At 37.4% G+C, this 20,600-nt stretch overlaps 1 protein-coding gene across 4 annotated transcripts in view; it reads left to right on the top strand.

The window, feature by feature from the left end:
* SLC41A2 (solute carrier family 41 member 2) overlaps positions 1 to 20,600 on the top strand; it is a 119,593-nt gene that overhangs the window by 35,486 nt on the left and 63,507 nt on the right. For all 4 annotated transcript variants that reach the window (XM_078449534.2, XM_078449531.2, XM_078449532.2 and 1 more), the window contains 3 exons: positions 4,419 to 4,526; positions 16,661 to 16,732; positions 18,910 to 19,054. In XM_078449534.2, the coding sequence (XP_078305660.1) occupies positions 4,419 to 4,526; positions 16,661 to 16,732; positions 18,910 to 19,054 (325 nt within the window). The remainder of the gene's footprint in view (positions 1 to 4,418; positions 4,527 to 16,660; positions 16,733 to 18,909; positions 19,055 to 20,600) is intronic.

Here is a 20,600-nt window from a genome sequence, read left to right as displayed (position 1 = left end):
CATGTGAATATATAATTATTTCAAAATGAAAAGCTTAATGAAATTGTATATTTGATAAAGCATTTTTTTTTTAATTTTTTTTTTCAACGTTTATTTTATTTTTTGGGACAGAGAGAGACAGAGCATGAACGGGGGAGGGACAGAGAGAGAGGGAGACACAGAATCGGAAACAGGCTCCAGGCTCTGAGCCATCAGCCCAGAGCCTGACGCGGGGCTCGAACTCACGGACCGTGAGATCGTGACCTGGCTGAAGTCGGACGCTTAACCGACTGCGCCACCCAGGCGCCCCTGATAAAGCATATTTAAACTGCATGAAAGAATATATAATGGAGAAAGTAGTCTCTCTCTGCCTGTATGTACCTTTCTCCTATTCCCTTCCTTAGCCCCATTACTTTTTGTTCTGTGCCTCCTTCAATAGACATTAAGTGTGGTGTGTGTGTGTGTGTGTGTGTGTGTGTGTATTTGCCAGAGACACAAACAATGCTTCTGTTCACCTTGCTTTTCTTAGTTTATCCTTATATAGGTTCACAAAGATTTACCAAATTCTTCTCCAGCTATGTCAGGCTCTATTGCAAGGATGTATCATTTTATATTATTTTTCTACTAAGTTACCTAATGAGGGGGATTTCAGTTGCCTCAAATCTTTTGCTATTATGAACAATGATGCAGTAAATTCATCATATGTATGTATTTAAACTCATGTTCACGTTTATTTGTAGGATAAATTCCTTGAGGTAGAGGTTTGAGTTGAAAATTATGTTCACTTTATATTTATATATATTATATTTATATTTAAGTTGCCCAATTCCCCCAAAGAAGTTAAACCTTAACATTCTCCCCAGTAGTGTCATAGAGTGCCTATTTCCTTATACTCTTCCCAATGGAATGTTATCCAAGTTTTCGATCTTTACCAATCTCACAGATGAAAACTTATCACCTTTTATTTCGCATTTATCTGATTATGTATGAGATTGGTCATTTTGTCATATGTCTGAAAGTGAATGGGTTTAAATTTTTTTATGTTTTGGTTTATTTTTTGAGAGCAGGGAGGGGCAGAGAGAGAGGGGGACAGAGGATCTGAAGCAGGCTCTACACTGATAGCAGTGAGCCCGATGTGGGGCTTGAACTCACTAACCATGAGATCATGACCTGAACTGAAGCTGGACACTCAACTGACTGAGCCACCTAGTTGCCCCTGAATAGGTTTAGTTTTAACTAAATCAAAATAAGAACCAAACTTCTCCAGATTTGGAGTATGTATGTTTCTTAAAATTGCATCAACTTCTTTTACCAATTAGACTTTTTAAAACTTTTGCTGTTTATTTGGTTTATTTATGTATTTTAATGTTTATTTATGGGGGGGAGGGGCAGACAGAGAGGGAGACAGAGAATCCAAAGCAGGCTCTGCACTGACAGCAGAGAGCCTGATGCAGGGCTCAAACTCAGGAATGGTGAGATCATAACCTGAGCTGAAGTAAGACACTTAACTGACTGAACCACCCAGGAACCCCTAAAATTTTGCTGTTTATATTAAAGTTAGGACTCTGTGGATCTGTTCCTCAACTTATTTAATTATTATTATTTTTTAAGTTTCAATTTTGTTTTTCCTCTTGGCCATTAAAAGATTTTTAGTTTTGAGTCTAATGCATATGTACGAGCACTCTGACATTACATTTGATTGTGTGAGTACTTCGCTGAGGTTCTGGATGTTGACAGAAGTCCAAAATTAGGTAAGATTAGACATTGATTTCCTTTAGGGCAAGTTCTTGTGGAGAAGTTTAGGGATTCATAAATATATATAGCCTCAGAGGTCATGTCTTTATTATGGCAAAAATTTTTAAGTATATGAATTTTTTTTTCCTGCAATACCTCCTGCCAGGAAATTAACTGGTAATATATCTTGGTGTTATATAGCTAATAAACTTTCAATATTGCTATCCATTACTATGTACAGGTACATTCCTAAGCACAACCATATGAGGTAGGTTCAATTATGTCCCTATTTTATTTATTTTTTTAAATGCTTATTTAGTTTTGAGAGAGAGACAGACAGACAGACAGACTGTGAGCTGGGGAGGAGCAGAGAGAGAGGGAGGCACAGAATCCGAAGCAGGCTCCAGGCTCCGAGCTGTCAGCACAGAGCCTGACGTGGGTCTTGAACTCACGAACCATGAGATCATGACCTGAGCTGAAGTCAGATGCTTAACTGACTGAGCCACCCAGGTGCCCCTCAATAATGTCCCTATTTTAGATGAAGAAAGTAAAGCATAATTTTGCCCAAGTTACATAGTACAAGTCGTTGACTCAGAATTTCAACCCAGGTATCTGAAGCCTTCCCTTTGACTAAAGTTCTGCACAACTTCTCACTAACCTCATCATATATCCTAAGTGCTATCTCTGGACACTCCAGGGTTGCTGTGGGATTTTTAAAAAAATTTAAAGGAAACACAGTGACATCTCTTGGACACTTTACAGACTCAAGGTGGTTTAATACTTCAACATTACATCACACAACATTTATCTTGATGACTAGATTTTCAGTGGTGCTGTGAAAAAAAGCAAGTGTCACACAAAAACCAATCCAGAACAAGAAATGAAGGTGGTAGTTTCCAATTCCAAGGTTTGAGAAGTCATGCAGTGACCCACAGGGACACACACCCAATTAATAAGTAATTATGATGGTGTAACATAAAATATTATTTTTTCAATATAATTGTATTATTTCTACAAATGGCTAGTAAATTGTTAGGAGGTAAATATTCACTAAGTTTTTTGGACCAACTACTTAATAAATAGGACTGTTGGGTATTTCTTTTGGCCTAAGGGTACCATGAAAACTGAGAAAGTTTGGGAACTTCTAGACATATGCCTCTTCAGGTGTAAGGAAAAGAATGTAGAATTTATTTGGCATGGGATAGGAAATCAATCGTTGCTCGTTCTTATTATATCAATGCTAAGGTGTTAGTGACTTCATAGGGTTTCTCGTGGGAGTATTTGATTTGAATTGAACTTGGAAAGGGTGGGAGTAACCAAAAGAAGTATATCCCAGTAGATAGAATCTGTGATGACGTGAAGGAACTAGACTGATAGAGATATTCGGATAGTATTCTGGTGTTTCCAAAATTAAGTCATATAGGTAGGTATCTTAAAATTATGACCTAGGTAAAATGTGCTCCTGAATTATGTCTGATTTTTTAAGAATGGTACCTATCATAGGTTTGTTGTAGCTTAAATGAGTAAGCCTAAGGAACAGTGTCTGGGCACATAACAAGCCATCAGTGAATGTCAAATATTGTTTTTGTTTTTTCAGTCCGTAAAGTCTCTGAGTGCTACAGTCACCTCTTAATAGCATTAGTAAAATAGCAGATTGTGCTATTAAGGGATTTGTGTGGGTTTTTTTTTTTCCACTTTATAAAGTACTTTATTTTTTTTATTTTTATTTTTATTTTTTTTAACATTTATTTATCTTTGAGACAGAGAGAGACAGAGCATGAATGGGGGAGGGTCAGAGAAAGGGAGACACAGAATCAGAAGCAGGCTCCAGGCTCTGAGCTGTCAGCACAGAGCCCGACTCGGGGCTCGAACTCACAGACCGTGAGATCATGACCTGAGCCGAAGTCGGCCGCTTAACCGACTGAGCCACCCAGGTGCCCCTATAAAGTACTTTAATATGTACTTTCATTAACATGGTATTTTTGCAAGGGCTAGACAGGGCAGAGTAGAAATTGAAATCCAAAGACACATGACTCATCCAAGATTATGTGGCTAGATTATGACAGATCCATGCCTAGAACCACAAATTTTCTAATTTCCAACTTAGTGCTTTTTAAATGATATTATGCTCTCCTGCCTCACACCGTAAAATGGGTACCACAACATAGGATGACTTAGAACTCCTGACGTCCAGTCTAGGTCTCATCTTCTGGCCTTGGGAAAATCATTGAACTTCTCTGAATCTTTATTTCTTCAACTGTGAAATTAGATAATAATATTGCTGTAATTTTCCTGTGGAGTTGTTGTAGTTAGTGTTGGAACCAAGATTCAAATCCAGATGTTCTGGTTCTTGAGTCTGTTCTCTTAACTACTGGTTACACTGACTCTTGTCCTCATTAAGGGATAAAGCAAAATGTAAGGGCATCAGACTTGTGTGGCAAGCTGGAGTTATTTGGGGATGTAGTGACTGCATCGACTATCATTCCCAATTTAACTAAATCTTCTAAAGCAACTCAAGGCTCCAGAGCTCTGGAGAATAGGGTTAAGCTAAATGTTCACTCATTAAGTGACTTGTGTTTTCATTCAATATGTGGATGCAACATTGGGAAAGATGGCTGAGGTTTTTAGAAATGTCCTTTATCTAAAGTGTTTTTGACAGGGTGTCAGAAAATTCTGTTTGTTTTGTTTTTGTTCTTTTCTTGCAGCACTGGGAGGTGTTCAAAAAGGTAACAGAAGTTTTCATTTTAGTTCCTGCACTTCTTGGTCTCAAAGGAAACTTGGAAATGACATTGGCATCCAGATTATCCACTGCAGTAAGTTTTTTCCTACTTCTAAGTATATATATTACCTATGCTGTTTCTTTCTGTGAAGGAGAATTTGTACCAGGAAAATTTTTTTTCCTCTATCTGATAAATTTCTGGACCTCAGGGATATGATAAGTGTTAATGCCTGATATGATACCCTGAAAGTTATCTGGGTTGGCTAATTTGCAAATTATAGACCTTCATTTATCCTGAGGTAGTATACTTGCCTCATTTTACTCCAGGGCATTCTGGCAATTATCATCAGTGCTTCAGACATGGGACAAATCAGATATTGAGATTCTTTATGATTCAAAGGTTGGTTGATTGGTATTTATACCTTTTGTGATTATAAAAGTAATACAAACTTATTGCAAAAACTGAAGAAAAGGGAAAGATTATAAAGAAGAAAATTTAAAACCACCTAGACATAGTCATATATAAATAGTTTGGTATAGATCCATCTATACTTATACATCATTAGGTATATCAGAGTAGATACATACTGTATATTCTAAAAAAGAACAGTAATCATATATTTTGTCTCTTAAAATCTATGATATCCGTTTTAAGATATATGCTGATCATCTTTCCACCTCAATGAATATACACCTATGTCATTTTTATTGGCTATGTACTTTTCTGTTATATAGCTCTCCTATAGTTTAGTCTAGCATCTATTTTTGGATATATAGTCTCTTTCTGATGTTTTGCTATTATAAACAATGTTATAATGAATAATTTTATACAGACAGTTTTGCATTCTTTTATTTCTTTGGGGCAATTTTAGGATTGTAATTAAACTGTTGAGAAAAAAAAAAGGCATTCTTTCAAGGCCTTAGCTACATATGCTAAGTTGTCATCCAGAAACGTTAAACATTTAAAAAAACACTGCCACTAACAGGGTTCTGATTTAATTTTAGAAGCCTAAAAGGGCATTACTTTCTCACTGTAACATTTGTTGGAGTTTCACTATCATGCAACCAAATTATGTTGATTAAAATCACATAACTAGTGAGGTTCATTTCAGTGAACCATCTACCCGTTTAATGTTAGTCAAAAATTAAGCCTTCAAAAGGTGTTACTAATTGCATTGCCTTTAGTATATGAAGTTGGGTTTGTTTGTTTGTTTGTTTGTTTAAAGATGCTACAGCAGGGGCGCCTGGATGGCTCAGTTGGTTAAGCCGCCGACTTCGGCTCAGGTCATGATCTCACTGTCCGTGAGTTGGAGCCCCGCGTCGGGCTCTGTGGTGACAGCTCAGAGCCTGGAGCCTGTTTCAGATTCTGTGTCTCCCTCTCTCTCTGCCCCTCCCCCATTCATGCTCTGTCTCTCCCTATCTCAAAAAATAAGTAAACGTTAAAAAAAAAAATTAAAGGGGCGCCTGGGTGGCGCAGTCGGTTAAGCGTCCGACTTCAGCCAGGTCACGATCTCACGGTCCGTGAGTTCGAGCCCCGCGTCAGGCTCTGGGCTGATGGCTCAGAGCCTGGAGCCTGTTTCTGATTCTGTGTCTCCCTCTCTCTCTGTCCCTCCCCCGTTCATGCTCTGTCTCTCTCTGTCCCAAAAATAAATAAACGTTGAAAAAAAAAAAAAAAAATTAAAAAAAAAAAAAAAAAAAAAGCTACAGCAAATGAACCCATCTATGAACTAGGGGGAACATTTTGCGTATCTAAAGCCTGAACAACTGTGTTGGTGATGGGAGTACTCTCTCCTGTTCCTTCCCTTCCCCCATTTCTCCCCCAGGCAACTGTAAGTTCCCTAAGGTTTCCTGACTAAAACAGATGCTTGGAAAGGAGATAAATGCATGGCATTAAATAATGTTTTATTAACATTATTGGCTTGCTCAGTTAAGAGAAAGTGCTGCATATGCCCTATGGAACCTTCTAAGCTCCCTGTTATATATGAAAGGTCATATAGCTAAACTCTGCCCAGGACCATAATGAAATATTGGGTATTAGTGTGCTCTCATAATGTGCCAGGACTGTACTAACTGCCTACAAGGGTATCTTATAGCAACCCTATGAGATAAACACTATTATTCCTGTTTATAGAGGAGGAACTGAGGCTTAGAACAGTTGAGTAACTTTCCTGAAGACAGAGAGCTAGAATATAATGGAATACCTCACATTCCAGAACATTCCCTTTTACTTGCACAGGATAACTGAGTCAAGAGTTTTAAAACCAATAAATAACCTCAGTAACAAACACCTGATAGTCTCCTCTGCATTGTAAGGATGTTCTCCTGAGGGCTTGGTCTTAGCACCAATATACCATATTTTTTGTTACTTAATATTTTAAAACTTTGATATTTATTATTTCTCTTAATGTTTTAATTTTAGAGAGAGAGAGAAAACATGCGTGCACAAGTTGGGGAGGTGCAGAGAGAATCTTAAGCCATGCTGAGCATGGAGCCCAATGCGGGGCTCGTTCCCATGACTCTGAGATCATGACCTGAGCTGAATTTAAGAGTTGGATGCTTAACCGACTGAACCACCCAGGCACCCATGTTATTTTTTTTAAAGTATTAAAGATACAGTCCTGTTACTTATTTCCGTAATTAGTTGGTGAGCTAGAAACGTCTAGGGGTATCAGCCAGTCAGATACTAGCCAGACCTTGGTAGATTTGTTTGGGCAAATTCACTTTAGTCTATAATTTTTCATATCATCATTATAATGATTGAATATTAAAGGAACTGGAGAATAATAGAAATGAAGCCTCTTTGGACTGGAACATAAAAGTATAAAGTGACCTTGGAACATCTTGTGGTGGCAGAAGGTAAAATGCTAACCAAAAATAATTGGGGGGAGTACCTTGGTGTTAGCTGAATATTGATTTTCACACTTGGAATGTGTGTCCATTATACCTCTAGCTTTTGTCTTAAAAAAAAAACTTTTATGTAGTTTTACCAATGTTTTAAGAGTTAGTGAAATTATATACACGTGGTCCGTCTGCCAACTTTTCCCAGTGATCTACATTTGCATTATGTTTTAAGAACCGGTAGGTCAGCAAGGTAGAACTCAATCCAAGAGGCTTCTTGGCAAGACAGGAGAATAAAGAAGAGGTCTTGAAAAACAGAACTGGCAACAGTTAAAGGAAAAGAAAATCGTTACAATGAGAGTTAAAAGGTAGCTCTAGTTTCATTTTGTTGGAAAATGAACTTTGTTCTGATAAATATAGTTAGGCACCCAAACTTTTAAGCAACTTGATAACTTAGCCCGGAAAACTGAAATTTTGGCTAGCTTATCTCAAAGAAAATATTTCTAAAAGCAACATTCTTGAGCACTCTCCAGTATTTGTTTAGATTCAGATAATAGCTTAAATGTCACTCCATTTTGAAATAGGCCATGCTGTGGAGAATCTGCTTAAAAAGGAATTTGCTGCAAATTAATTTCTGTGTAATTTGGTCACATATTACCATTAATACTGCCTAAAGGTGAATTTAATCTTAATCTTTTAATTTGAACTTTAGTTTTTTTTGTTGTTGTTGTGGCATTTATATTTTATGGTAGATTCTTCCATCAAAAGTCTGGTTACATTTATTTGTTCATATTTAAGAGAGTGGAACTCCAAAGCTGATTAGAAGCAGAGTCCATGGGAGGAGAGTATCAACCAATGTCTTCGCTGAGTGAGCTAGCTGCACCTTTCTTTGGGGGGGTAGGGCTGCAGTTGATGTCTTCCACAGATCAGGAATTTTGTCACTGATTGTAAGATATTTGAGTTGCAAAATGAAGAGATTACCTAGTTCTCTAAGTAATGAAAATACCATAAACTAGATGAGTATACCACGTTATCATAGCTTGAAGCCATGAGTTACTACTTTTCCATCTACTAATGTGTTTTACTTTTATTTTTTATTTTTATTTTTTTGGTCAAAAAATGTTAATAGCAACTTTATTCATAATGGCTCTAAACTGGAAGCAACACAGATGTACTTTTATTTTTTGAGGCTTAAGAATTTGAGATAGGCATGGCCTAGTCAGTGTTAAAGGCCAGAGGCAGGACTGTCGATATGTTAGATCAGTGGTTCTCAAAGTTAGCAACTTTGGTTAGCAACTTGCTGGAAATGCAAAATGTTGGCTCCACCCAGAAGCTGCTGAATCAGAAGCTCTGGGGTTGGTTCAGCAATCTGTATTTTAACCAGCGATTCTGATATACATCAAAGTTTGAGAACAACACTGCGTTAATGAAGAGCATAGAGGCCAATGGGCCTGGGATCAAGTGGGAGAAAGGAAAAATAACAGGGTGTGAGATCACCTTGTGGGCCTTTGTAAGGACTTTGCCGACTGTGGGAAATGGGAAGCCACTGGAAGGTTTTAAACAGAGGAGTGCTATGATATGATAGATATTTCAACAGATTATTTTGACTGTTGTGTTGAGACAGAGCTATAAAGGGCCAAGGACTAAAACAGAGACAAGTTAAAAGTCTGTTGCCATAATACAGGCTGGAGGCAATGCTGGCTTGGATCAGGGTGGTAGCAGTGGATATAGTGAGACACAGTTGGAGTCCAGAACTAATTTTCAGAGAGAAATGACAGAATTGGCTGATGGATTAGCTGAAATTAAGTACTGGGAGTAGTCACTTGAAAATTTCTCAGGATTTGAGAGATGGAAAATTCGTAGATGGAAAAGTAGTAACTCATGGCATCAAACTATGATAACATGGTATATTTACCTAGTTTATTGTGTTTTCAATTGCTCAGAGAAGTTGATCTCAAGTGGTAGGGGGAGTGTGTTACCATTCTTACAGAATGCTAGAGAATCATTGCCAGCTATATTCCAATCCTGATACTCCATCAACTGTTAAAGCCACTCTAGGTTAAAGCCTTCTTGAAAGCAGAGTACCCAAAGGCTCACCTTTGATAGACTCTTCACTGACTATTCTCTACTTAAAATTTTTATTACTCTTGACTTTGAGACCCCACACTGCGGTGTGGACTCTTTCCACTTCTTTCATGGCATCTTCTTAGTCTATTTTTTTTGGTTTCTTTTTCTTTGCTCATCTTCTTGATTTGAGGTTTTCCTGAAATATTAGTCCCTTGTTTTTGTGTTTCTGTCAATAAGTTCATGTATGCCACCCCTGCCCATACATTGCTGACTCTCAGATCTGTACCTCCAGCCTCTTTCCTGATCACTACAGCTAAATTTTCAATTGTCTGTAGCCTCACTACATTCAAAAGTAAACTCATTACCTTCTCTTGCTCCAACTGTGCTTTCTGTATTTATCAGTTTATTAACATTACCAATCACTATCCCTCTTCTATCCAGTTAATGTCTAGGCTGTCCATTCAACCTATGAAATCCCTCTCCCCTTCCCTTTATGCCCCACCTGCCACTACCTTAATTCAGTTGTCAATTGTCTCTAAATGGGACTGTTGTGGCAGATTCCTACCTGAACTCGCTGGTTCCAGGGTAAAAAGTCAATGATTTTTGTTTGTTTGTTTGTTTAACTTAAAACAAGTACTATTTGAAAGTCAGCCTTTTCATCTATGGTCAAAAAATAATTCTTTTAAAAATTTTACAATTTTCTTGTGTAGTATTTATTTTCAGTTATAAAAGTAGGAGTAAGGGGCACCTGGGTGGCTCAGTCCTTCGAGTGTCCAACTTCAGCTCAGGTCATGATCCCACAGTTCGAGAGTTTGAGCCCCGCATCAGGCTCTGTGCTGACAGCTCAGATCCTGGAACCTGCTTCGGATCTGTGTCTCCCTCTCTCTGCCCCTAAGCCACTCACATTCTGTCTTTGTCTCTCTCAAAAAAAGTAAACATAAAAATAAATAAATGAATAAATAAAAGTAGGAGTAAAAATCATTATAGCTATGGCAGGCAAGTCTGTGATTACTTAATCTTTTTGCTCCATTAAAGAGTCTTTTCTCATTTTTATCATTGTCTGCCGGAGAATCAGGATAAATGAACTTATAGGATTATAAGGAAAGCTTTGTGTAAGTATAAAGATAGAGAACCTAAAACATAAGATATCATATAGAGCCTACTCACTCAATTGTTGAAGGGCAGTTGTCTTTAAAACTTGTTATTATAGGGGCGCCCGGGTGGCTCAGTCAGTTGAGTGTCCGACTTCGGCTCAGGTCACGATCTCACAGTTAGTGAGTTCGAGCCCCACGTCGGGCTCTGTGCTGACAGCTCAGAGCCTGGAGCCTGCTTCGGATTCTGTCTCTCCCTCTCTCTCTGCCCCATCCCCACTCATGCTGTGTCTCTCTCTGTCTTAAAAATAAGTAAAACATTAAAAAAAAATTTAAAAAAACCTTGTTATTCTATAAAGGTAAAGGTTAAATGTTACCAGATAAAAAGATATTTCAATAAAAATGTTTTCTATTTTAACAAGGGAGATATAATAATGATGAATTCAAATCAACTTTATCATGCCCTCTTACCTGAGTCAAAATTTGTCTCTAAATTATAATGATTAACTTGAATAATTTTTCCTGGATTTTTATCTTTTCAACAGTAGATATATATTATGGTAGATAATTGTTGTGGATATATAACAGTAGTATATAATTAGAAAACAATCCCAAGCACAGTGGTTCTATAAATTGTTTAAATTCTGTTACCTGAGGTCTAAAATTTTCTGCTTCTGGATGCTAGATATAACAGTCAAAAATGGCATCCACTGTCTTAAAGACAATGTATACGTTTTTAAAGCTTATAAATCTATTTTCCAGGAGCAAATTGCCAAGAACCGTTTGATTAGTATTTTCCCACTCTAGACAAAACTGATTTCTGTTGCCTTAAACCTCTCAGAAAACTCCTTTGATTTCCTGAAATTATTTTGTAACATTTTAGCTTTTTAATTCATTAATTCAAAAAATATTTCTGAGCCCTTACGGTATGCCAAGTGCTAGTGTGTGCTAGGGAATCATCAATAAATAAAACAGAAAATATTCCTGCTCTCACTGAGCTTACATCCCAGTGTAAAAGGATATGAAGAAGCTGGCAAAACCTTTCCCTGATAACTATAAGTTAGATTTCCCATTCAAATTGTAAAACTTCTAAAATAAAGAAAAATTAAATCCCAAATAATGATATTAATAACTCTGGCATAACTTTGATATAGTTACAGTCTCAGTATTCTTTCCTAAATTTGACATAATTCTAAATTTTACAGGTTCTTGTCAGAAAACCGGATTGTTAGATACAAACAAAACTTGCATATTCCTACTGGTCTCAATTTTAGAGTATGTTTCTTTACATTATTTTTTAAAATGTTTATTTCTTTATTTTGAGAGAGAGAGAGAGAATGAGCAGAGGAGGGGCAGAGAGAGAGGGAAAGAGAGAGAATCCCAAGCAGGCTCTGTGCTCTCAGCACAGAGCCCAACATGGGACTCGAACTCATGAACCGTGAGATCACGACGTGAGCTGAAATCCAAAGCTAGATGCTTAATCGACTGAGCCACGTAGGCACCCCTAGAGTATGTTTCTTAAGTTATAAATACCAATCCATAGCCATAGGTTTGTGGAGTGTACTACTTATGTATAACTTAAACCGTTTCAGTCATCGAGATTTTTAACTCCCCCCTTTCTTTGAAGCTTTATTGAGGTATAATTGACACAAACCGACTACACAAATCCAAAGTTTACAGTTTGATGAGCTTCAATACGTAGTGTGTACATGTGAAACCATTACTGCATTCAAGATTATGAGCATAGGCTTCACCCCTGCACATTCAGGAAGATATATTAGGGTGTGTGTGTACATATATGTGTTTTACCATATTATGTTTTATGAAATATTTCAAACATGTAAAAGTATGTAATATGGTTTCTAATTCCATATAACGGCAGAATGAAATAGTGAGTGACCCTTCCCAGAGAATAACAATTAGAAAACCTAGACAAACTATATGAAGGCAATAGAAAGTAATTAAAAGCAGGTAGAAACGAGAGGTCACCCTTAAAGGACCATGTCTGCAATGAGTAAGCATTGCAAAGTTTGTAGCTTTTTTTTTTGCCTGAGGGAGTTTCCCCAGTCCCTGGATCTCATGTGGCAGAAACCCCACAGTCTTACCAGTTTGAGGTGACAGAGGTCAGGAAGTCTAACAAAAAATGAAAAACAAAACACACAACTAAATAGAAGCATGAGAGGGGCCTGTTCTTGAAAGACAAATACACTGGTTAAGATTTGTGAGTTTGTTTGCTTTTGTTGGTCAAATGCCTTTTGTGACTTGTGCGTAGGTATAGTGGCAGAAAGCTGAAGTTTTATTGTCTTGAATTATTAGATAACAGAGCTTGGAGCTGACAGAGCAGGTAGAAATTTATGGGGAAATCCCAGCAGCAATAGAACTGTAGAAAGGATGAGCCCCAAAATCTGGGCATAAGTTCTGCTTAAATCTTTGGCTGACAATTAAACTACACAGGTGCAGGGGAGAGAGAGAGTGTGTGCGCACGTGCACAAGCATGAACAGGGGAGGGACAGGGAGAGAGGGGACAGAGAATCCCAAGCAGGCTTTGTGCTGTCATCACAGAGTCTGATGTGGGGCTCGAACTCATACTGTGAGATCATGACCTGAGCCAAAGTCAAAGAATTAGTCACTTAACTGACTGAGCAAGCCAGGTGCCCCTGGAGCACATATTTAATATATATATATATTTAAGACTAATACTTCAGTGGAGACTTTCGGTACCCTTGTTTCATCTATTTACATATTAAATATATTTTTTTCCAATACCAAGTATAGTAACTATATTTGTAAATCTGTACTTTCAAGGTCATTCCAACCTACTTTTATCTTTGGTCCCAGTAAATTTTAAAGCCTATCTGTAATTCATGTGCTTCAGGGTCAGAAAAGTAACATATACATCTATGGAGAAAAAGGTGTAGGGATTATAAAAAGTAGGAATTGCAGGCTCAAGCTAAGGCATTTAGATTAAAAACATTAATGGGGCGCTTGGGTGGCTCAGTCGGTTAAAGCATCAGACTTCGGCTCAGGTCATGATCTCACGGTTCGTGAGTTAGAGCCCCGCATCAGGCTCTGTGCTGACAGCTCAGAGCCTGGAGCCTGCTTCGGATTCTGTGTCTCCCTCTCTCTCTGCTCATTCCCCGCTCATACTCTGTCTCTGTCTCTCTCTCTGTCCAAAATAAACATTAAAAAAAAAAAAATTTAAAACCACAGTGTTGGCCAAAACATCTTCAGGCTCTGGACACCTCAGCTCTCTTTCCTTAAAAATTAACTAGTGTCGGGGCGCCTGGGTGGCTCTGTCGGTTGAGCGTCCAACTTCAGCTCAGGTCATGATCTCACGGTCCGTGAGTTTGAGCCCCATGTTGGGCTCTGTGCTGACAGCTCAGAGCCTGGAGCCTGCTTCGGCTTCTGTGTCACCCTCTCTCTCTCTGCACCTCCCCCGCTTGCACTCTGTCTCTCTCTCTCTCAAAAATAAACATTAAAAAAAAAAAATTAGTGTCTGGGGTGCCTGGGTGGCTCAGTCGGCTAAGCGTCCGACTTCAGCTCAGGTCACGATCTCACAGTTCGTGGGTTCGAGCCCCGCGTCGGGCTCTGTGCTGACAGCTCAGAGCCTGGAGCCTGTTTCAGATTCTGTGTCTCCCTCTCTCTCTGACCCTCCCCCGTTCATGCTCTATCTCTCTCTGTCTCAAAAATAAATAAACGTTAAAAAAAAAAAATTAAAAAAAAAAATTAGTGTCTTTGCAAAAATATTGGCCAGGTTGTATATAAATATTAAAATATTTAAAACACATAAAATATATATATGTAAAATATATAAAATACATATCAATTTAAAAATATTAACCCAGGTCATATAGAAGTCTTTATCAGATCATATTCCACTATATCACATTCTTAGTTCTCAGATTTTCTAGCCAGGATATTCAGGTCAGCTAATTGAATAAAAGTACGTCTAGCAAAAGCCTTTAAACAGAACACTTTGTGATTCTTCCTCTCTACTCTGGAAAAATGTAGATGATTCATGCTGATCCTAGGCCACTGGCCAGTATCTTAGGTCAGCCCAATTCTTGGACAGCACAGGTCAATTTTCAGTTTCCTGCCAAACTCCCACTTCTGCTCCAATGCACGCCCGCACCATAAGTATTTTCCCTACATGGTTAAATTTGGATCAACATTTCTCTCTGTCTTTTTTTTATCCTTCTAAAAATCTTTGCTTTATAATTAAAAACAAAAAAAGGTGATTTTTATTTGTGAATATATTCTGCTTTATTTCACATAATACATTGCGATTTCTCATTATAAATTGTATTTCATAAAATGTGAAATATATTTTATTTCACATCATACATTAACTTGTTATTTGTGTTAGACTAAAAGAACTATAGATTTAGAGGCTTATAGATCTGGAAGGGACTTAGAAATTGTGATCTTCATCATTTACAAAACAGAGCAATTGAATAGCGTGACATTGTTCTATCAGTATGGGTTTGCTCACTAGAACCGCCAAGGTGTGTATTGGAATTTATAGAGAGCAATAAGGAATTTAATAGAGCAATTTGGGCTTACACAAATGGGGGAGAAGGAGAGATCTGTGATGGAAGGGTCGGAGAAATAACCTGAAGCACTGGAGAAGAGGAAGAAAGCTATGGGTGTATTGCAGTGTAGACATCTGGATGCCTACCATATGTCTGACCACCAAGACCTTACAGAAATAGTGGCCTCTGTTTCACTTCTGCCTTCCAAATCTTAGGCAAACTCCTGTCACTGGCAGACTGTAACCTGCAGCTCTAGGGGAGAGGATTTTGAGGAAGGTGGCTTCAGGCTTTAGCAGGAACTGTGGCAATGGTACAAGTGAATCTGGCACAGTAGCATACCTAATCCATAGCACTCATTCATTCTGTGACTCCCCTTTCTTGACCTTTTCCTAGACCTTAGTGTATGTGTGTCTCTACCTCTCCTGATTATCAAGTAATCCTGGAGTCTTCACATCTTCTACTTTTTCATGGAATCATTTTAGATTGCTTCTCATACCTATAGACTTTTTTTCTAAAAGTTACTAAAACTAACACTAATTTCTGTCATGCCTATTTCCTGAATATTAAACCCTAAGCGGATTTCACTCTTTAAACACTACCTCTGCCTCATTACTCACTGGAGGAAAGACTCAGGTTGTTAGAGCTACAAACACAAATTTCATGAATAATGTAGATTTCCAGGCTTAGGAAAGAAATCTGCAAATAAAGGCAGCATGAATAATTATACTGAAAAACTGAGAAATCTTAATATTTGCATTGCTGGGTACTTTGGGACTAGATCCCAGAAGGAGGTTGGAGAATAGAATCTGTTTTCCAAATTGATAGTGGAAACGTTGATGTAGCACTTAATCTTCTGGTCTGAAGCCAGTGAGCTAAACTCTACTGATAAATAACAATCCTTATGTATCTCCTACCTTACCCGTTCACTTAACCTTCCATGACCAAGCAGATGATGAATAATTGAAACCCAACTTGGTATGTTTTTTTTTTTTTTTTAATAAACATTGTTCACTGCTTTCCAAATGATTGCATTAGAAAAACTCGACAGATTTGGATATACGTGTTTTGAGTCCTAAATGGTTGAGAAGTAATGATTTAGCATATAGAGCAATCGAATAATATTTTTTTAGAGGGTATTCTTCCACTTAGCAGAAAGATACATAAATTTTAATAGTGAAATACACAATGAAAATTTATATGTGAACTGAATGAATTTTTTATTGCTAAGAGTTTTAGTCATGGCTCAAATATAAATTATGTACATATAAATGACTTATTTAATCCTGGGTTTTCTGGTCACTAATTCTTCAAATTAGACTAGTTTCATGATGTGGAATAAAATGCTAGCAGCTCAGAATTATGTGATTATTCCTATTGGGCTTCAGTACATAAAATTTGGCATGTTAGGATGACATTTGATGATGTTGTAAACAGTGGGCAAATGGATAGTATTAACTGGCCCGCTAGTTCTTGTGGGCTAGTAGTTAAATTTTAAAAAAGTGTTTTTTTTCCCTAAACGTATTGGGCAAGCTAAATGTGAGATTCAAGGCTGGTAGTGAAATCAGATTTATATTAAGTAAAAATGTGAGTTCATCAGATTTACTAAAGAATTATCTTTGGCTTAAGATTTCATACGCTGCTAAAACAGAGTTAAAAGCATATGATTAGTCAGTGATATGTGAAAGTATCTATCTTAACAGGTAAATATCGGGAAGATGGATTCACCCATTGAAAAGTGGAACCTAATAATTGGCAACTTGGCTTTAAAGCAGGTAAGTGATGCAGATATTTGCCTATGGATCTTGGGTTTATACATCTTGGGTGTTACCTGTAAGAATGGAATAAATATTAGTGCTATAAAAACTACCATTTGATTGTTTCAGGGGGCTTGGGGCACCTGGGTGACTCAGTCGGTTGAGCGTCCGACTTTGGCTCAGGTCATGATCTCACGGTCCGTGAGTTCGAGCCCCGTGTCAGCTGTGCTGACAGCTCAGAGCCTGAAGCCTGCTTCGGATTCTATGTCTCCTCTCTCTCTGCCCCTCCCCCTGTTCATGCTCTCTCTGTCTCAAAAGTAAATAAACATTAAAAAAATTTTTTTAATTGTTTCAGGGGGCTCAAAACAATTTAGTACAATGAAAAAGTGACAGAGTAAATGGATACCCATGACTGCTGAAAAGTTTTCTTTCTCTAGAAATTGATCAGGTTCTTCCAAATTTGAAAAACATGTAATTAAAATATAATATATATATATATATATATATATATATATAAATTTTTAATCATAAGTGTGTAAGAGAGCCAGAATTTGAGTACTTGAGTTTAATAACTGTACAAATAAATATTTAGCACATCATTGCTTAGGTACTTTTTTTCCTACTTTTTTTAAAGTAAATCTTTTAAAATTAAACTTAACCCTTTTATGTATTATGGTTATATATTTATTTAAACTGAGTTTTTCTTAATCTGTTAATGTTACTCGAGCTCATCTAAATGAACACATTAAATTGTCAGTTACATAAACACTAAATCATGGATTATATATGGATTATTTACAGCTCCTTCTGATCTCAGGTGAATGTCTCTTCATCTTCCACTACTTCCTACTATGCCCAAGACACAGGACTGCAGCCTCTAGTAACTCTCCAGCAAGTGGGCTTAGGGAACACTCACTATTTTAATGTTAGCTCAATTAGGACATCATGTTGAGAGGCATGGTTGCAGAAAAGTAATTTCATGTAATGTATTTCAAAGACATAGAAATAAAATGATCTTTGGAATGTGGGCTTAAAAGAAATATTTGTCTCTCTGCTTCTAAGATCACAGGATTCGAAATAAGAAAATCTGTGATTTAATCTGAGCTCTAACGTTAACCAGATGCATAAGCTTTGTTAATTTACTTAACTTTTCTGGGCTTCCTGGCCCCCTTCTTTTAAACCATGGTATTGCATTAGAGATGTCTGTGATCTTTTCTAGCTTGAACTTGTAGGAACCTAGGCAGGGTTAATAATCAAAATATTTAACAACAAGTAAGCTACTATAAATTAATACGTAAATTAAAAGTTGAAAGTATATTGCATTTTAGTCTTTTAATATTCTGAACTCTTACTAAGTAAGAGTGGTAGTATAAATTATTCGTCGCATCATTCTCATAACTTCTATCTCAGCTTAATTTTTCCTTCTGTTCTTTGTACCCTTCCCTTGTCATCCTCCTTCCCTGCAGCTGTTGGTCAGGATGGGAGCCAGAGATGGCTCTGGATTCCAGTACATGGACTGGCTTCAGAGAGTCTGCGAGCACCTAGAAATTCTTCTCAAATATTGAGCACAACTGTGTTTTCATAGAGAAGAGAATCTTTACAAAGATTCTTTAAATGTCTCTTTAAAAAATAGATAAGAGCTGGGGGAGAACAAGGAATAAATCTATTTTGAGTACTGTGTATCCCAAGACCCAGGATAGCGCGCCTCCTACGTGGTAGATTCTAAATAAGTACTTGCTGGGTGAATGAATTTAAATAACTTGCCACAAGATTAGGTGATATAGCCAAGAGTCAGATTCTTATCATTTGATCATAAAATCCAGTCTCTTACCAGCACTGCCTCTGAAGTCAGACTTAAGTCGTGTGGATTGGGTACACGTTTCAGTTTCAGTCTTAAGGTTGATATCTTCTTAGATGATCTGTGGATTAGACCGTCAGAGTCACTTTAGGTGCTTCATAAAAACAGATTCCTGGACCCCATTCCATACCCACTGGCACCAGATCGTGGCGGTTCGAGAACTCACTGCCTTAGGGAATATTAAAACCAAAATAGAGTGGCTTCTTCAAAAGGTAATGCGGCTCAGTGACCAGATGCAATCCTTTCTTCTGACTTTTGGTATGCATATTTACATAATGAAGTAAAAACTGGTTTTGAAATGAATAATTCAGTTGGACTTTCTAAAAAATTTTTTTAGGTTCAGGCAACAGTGGTTGGTTTTCTAGCAGCTGTGGCAGCAATTATACTGGGCTGGATTCCAGAGGGGAAATACTATCTTGACCATTCCATACTCTTGTGCTCTAGCAGTGTGGCAACTGCTTTCATTGCATCTCTTCTGCAGGGTAAGTGGCTTTAGAAATGGCTACTGTGCCGTCCTTCACTTTCAAATAATTTATTTTCCATGTCGACTATTTTTATTGAAATGATACCTGTTCATTGTAAGAACCGCAGAGAAAAAAATTTTATTTTATTTATTTATTTATTTATTTTTTAACGTTTATTTATTTTTGAGACAGAGAGAGACAGAGCATGAACGGGGGAGGGTCACAGAGAGAGGGAGACACAGAATCTGAAACAGGCTCCAGGCTCTGAGCTGTCGGCACAGAGCCCGATGCGGGGCTCGAACTCACGGACCGCGAGATCGTGACCTGAGCCGAAGTCGGACACTTAACCGACCAAGCCACCCAGGCGCCCCGAGAAAAAAAATTTTAAGTTTTATTTAAGTCCCAGTTAACATACAGTGTCATATTAGTTTCAGGCGTACAATACAGTGATTCAACACTTCTGTACATTACTCGGTGCTCACCGTGATAAGTGTACTCTTAATGTCCTTCATCTGTTTCCCCCATCCTTCCACCCAACTCCATTCTGGTAACTACCACCTTGTTCCCTGTAGTTAAGAGTCCGTTTCTTGGTTTGTCTTTCTCTCTCTCTTTTCCCTATGCTCTCTTGTTTTATCTCTTAAATTCCACATGTGAGGGAAATCATACTTTGTCTTTCTCTGACTGACTCATTTAGCTTAGCATTAATACTCTCTAGCTCCATCCATGTTGCTGTGAATGGCAAGATGTCATTCTTTTTTATGGCTGAGTAATATTCCATTGTGTGTGTGTGTGTGTGTGTGTGTGTGTGTGTGTGTGTGTATAAAGCATATATATATTTATATATATAAATATATATATATATTTATATATATATAAAACATATATATGGTGTATATATATGTATACCATAATCTTCTTTCTTTATTCCTCAGTTGATTGACACTTTGGTTGTTTCCATAGTTTTGCTATTGTAGATAATGCTTCTAAAACATCAAGGTGCATGTATCCCTTTGAAGGAGGATTTTTGTATTCTTTGGGTAAATACTTAGTAGTGCAGTTGCTGGATCATAGGGTAGTTTTATTTTTAACTTTCTGAGGAACCTCCGTACTGTTTTGTAGAGTGGCCACACCAGCCTGCATTCCCACCAAGAGTGCAAGAAGGAGAGAAAATTTATCTACAAACTTTTAAAATATCTTATTTCACAAATACCTATATTTGTTGTATGTAAACCTTAATGTAGAACAGGCTTTCTGAGGTTGTCTCCTGGCCTTAGGTACTCTGGTAGAGTTCCCAAATGAGATCAAGAAAATAGATAATTCATTAGTTTCTATAAATTAAATTAATTGAGAAACTCCTTTCTGGAAATCATGCAGAGGATTTACTGGCTTGTCATTTGAGTAGCAAGGATTCCAGGAATTCTGAATTTCAAAAGCAGTCCCTCTGTTAAAATTTTTTAAAGTTTCAGATTTCAAAATTTTTTTTTTTTACTAATTCTGTGGCAATACAAATATAACTGTATGCTTAGCACAGTATATTACTGGCTTTAGACTTTTAAAAAGCCAG

The sequence above is a fragment of the Panthera onca genome, chromosome B4 (assembly GCF_046562875.1).
Source record: "Panthera onca isolate mPanOnc1 chromosome B4, mPanOnc1 haplotype 2, whole genome shotgun sequence".
NCBI lineage: Eukaryota > Metazoa > Chordata > Mammalia > Carnivora > Felidae > Panthera > Panthera onca.
This window is presented reverse-complemented; position numbering and strand designations above follow the sequence as displayed.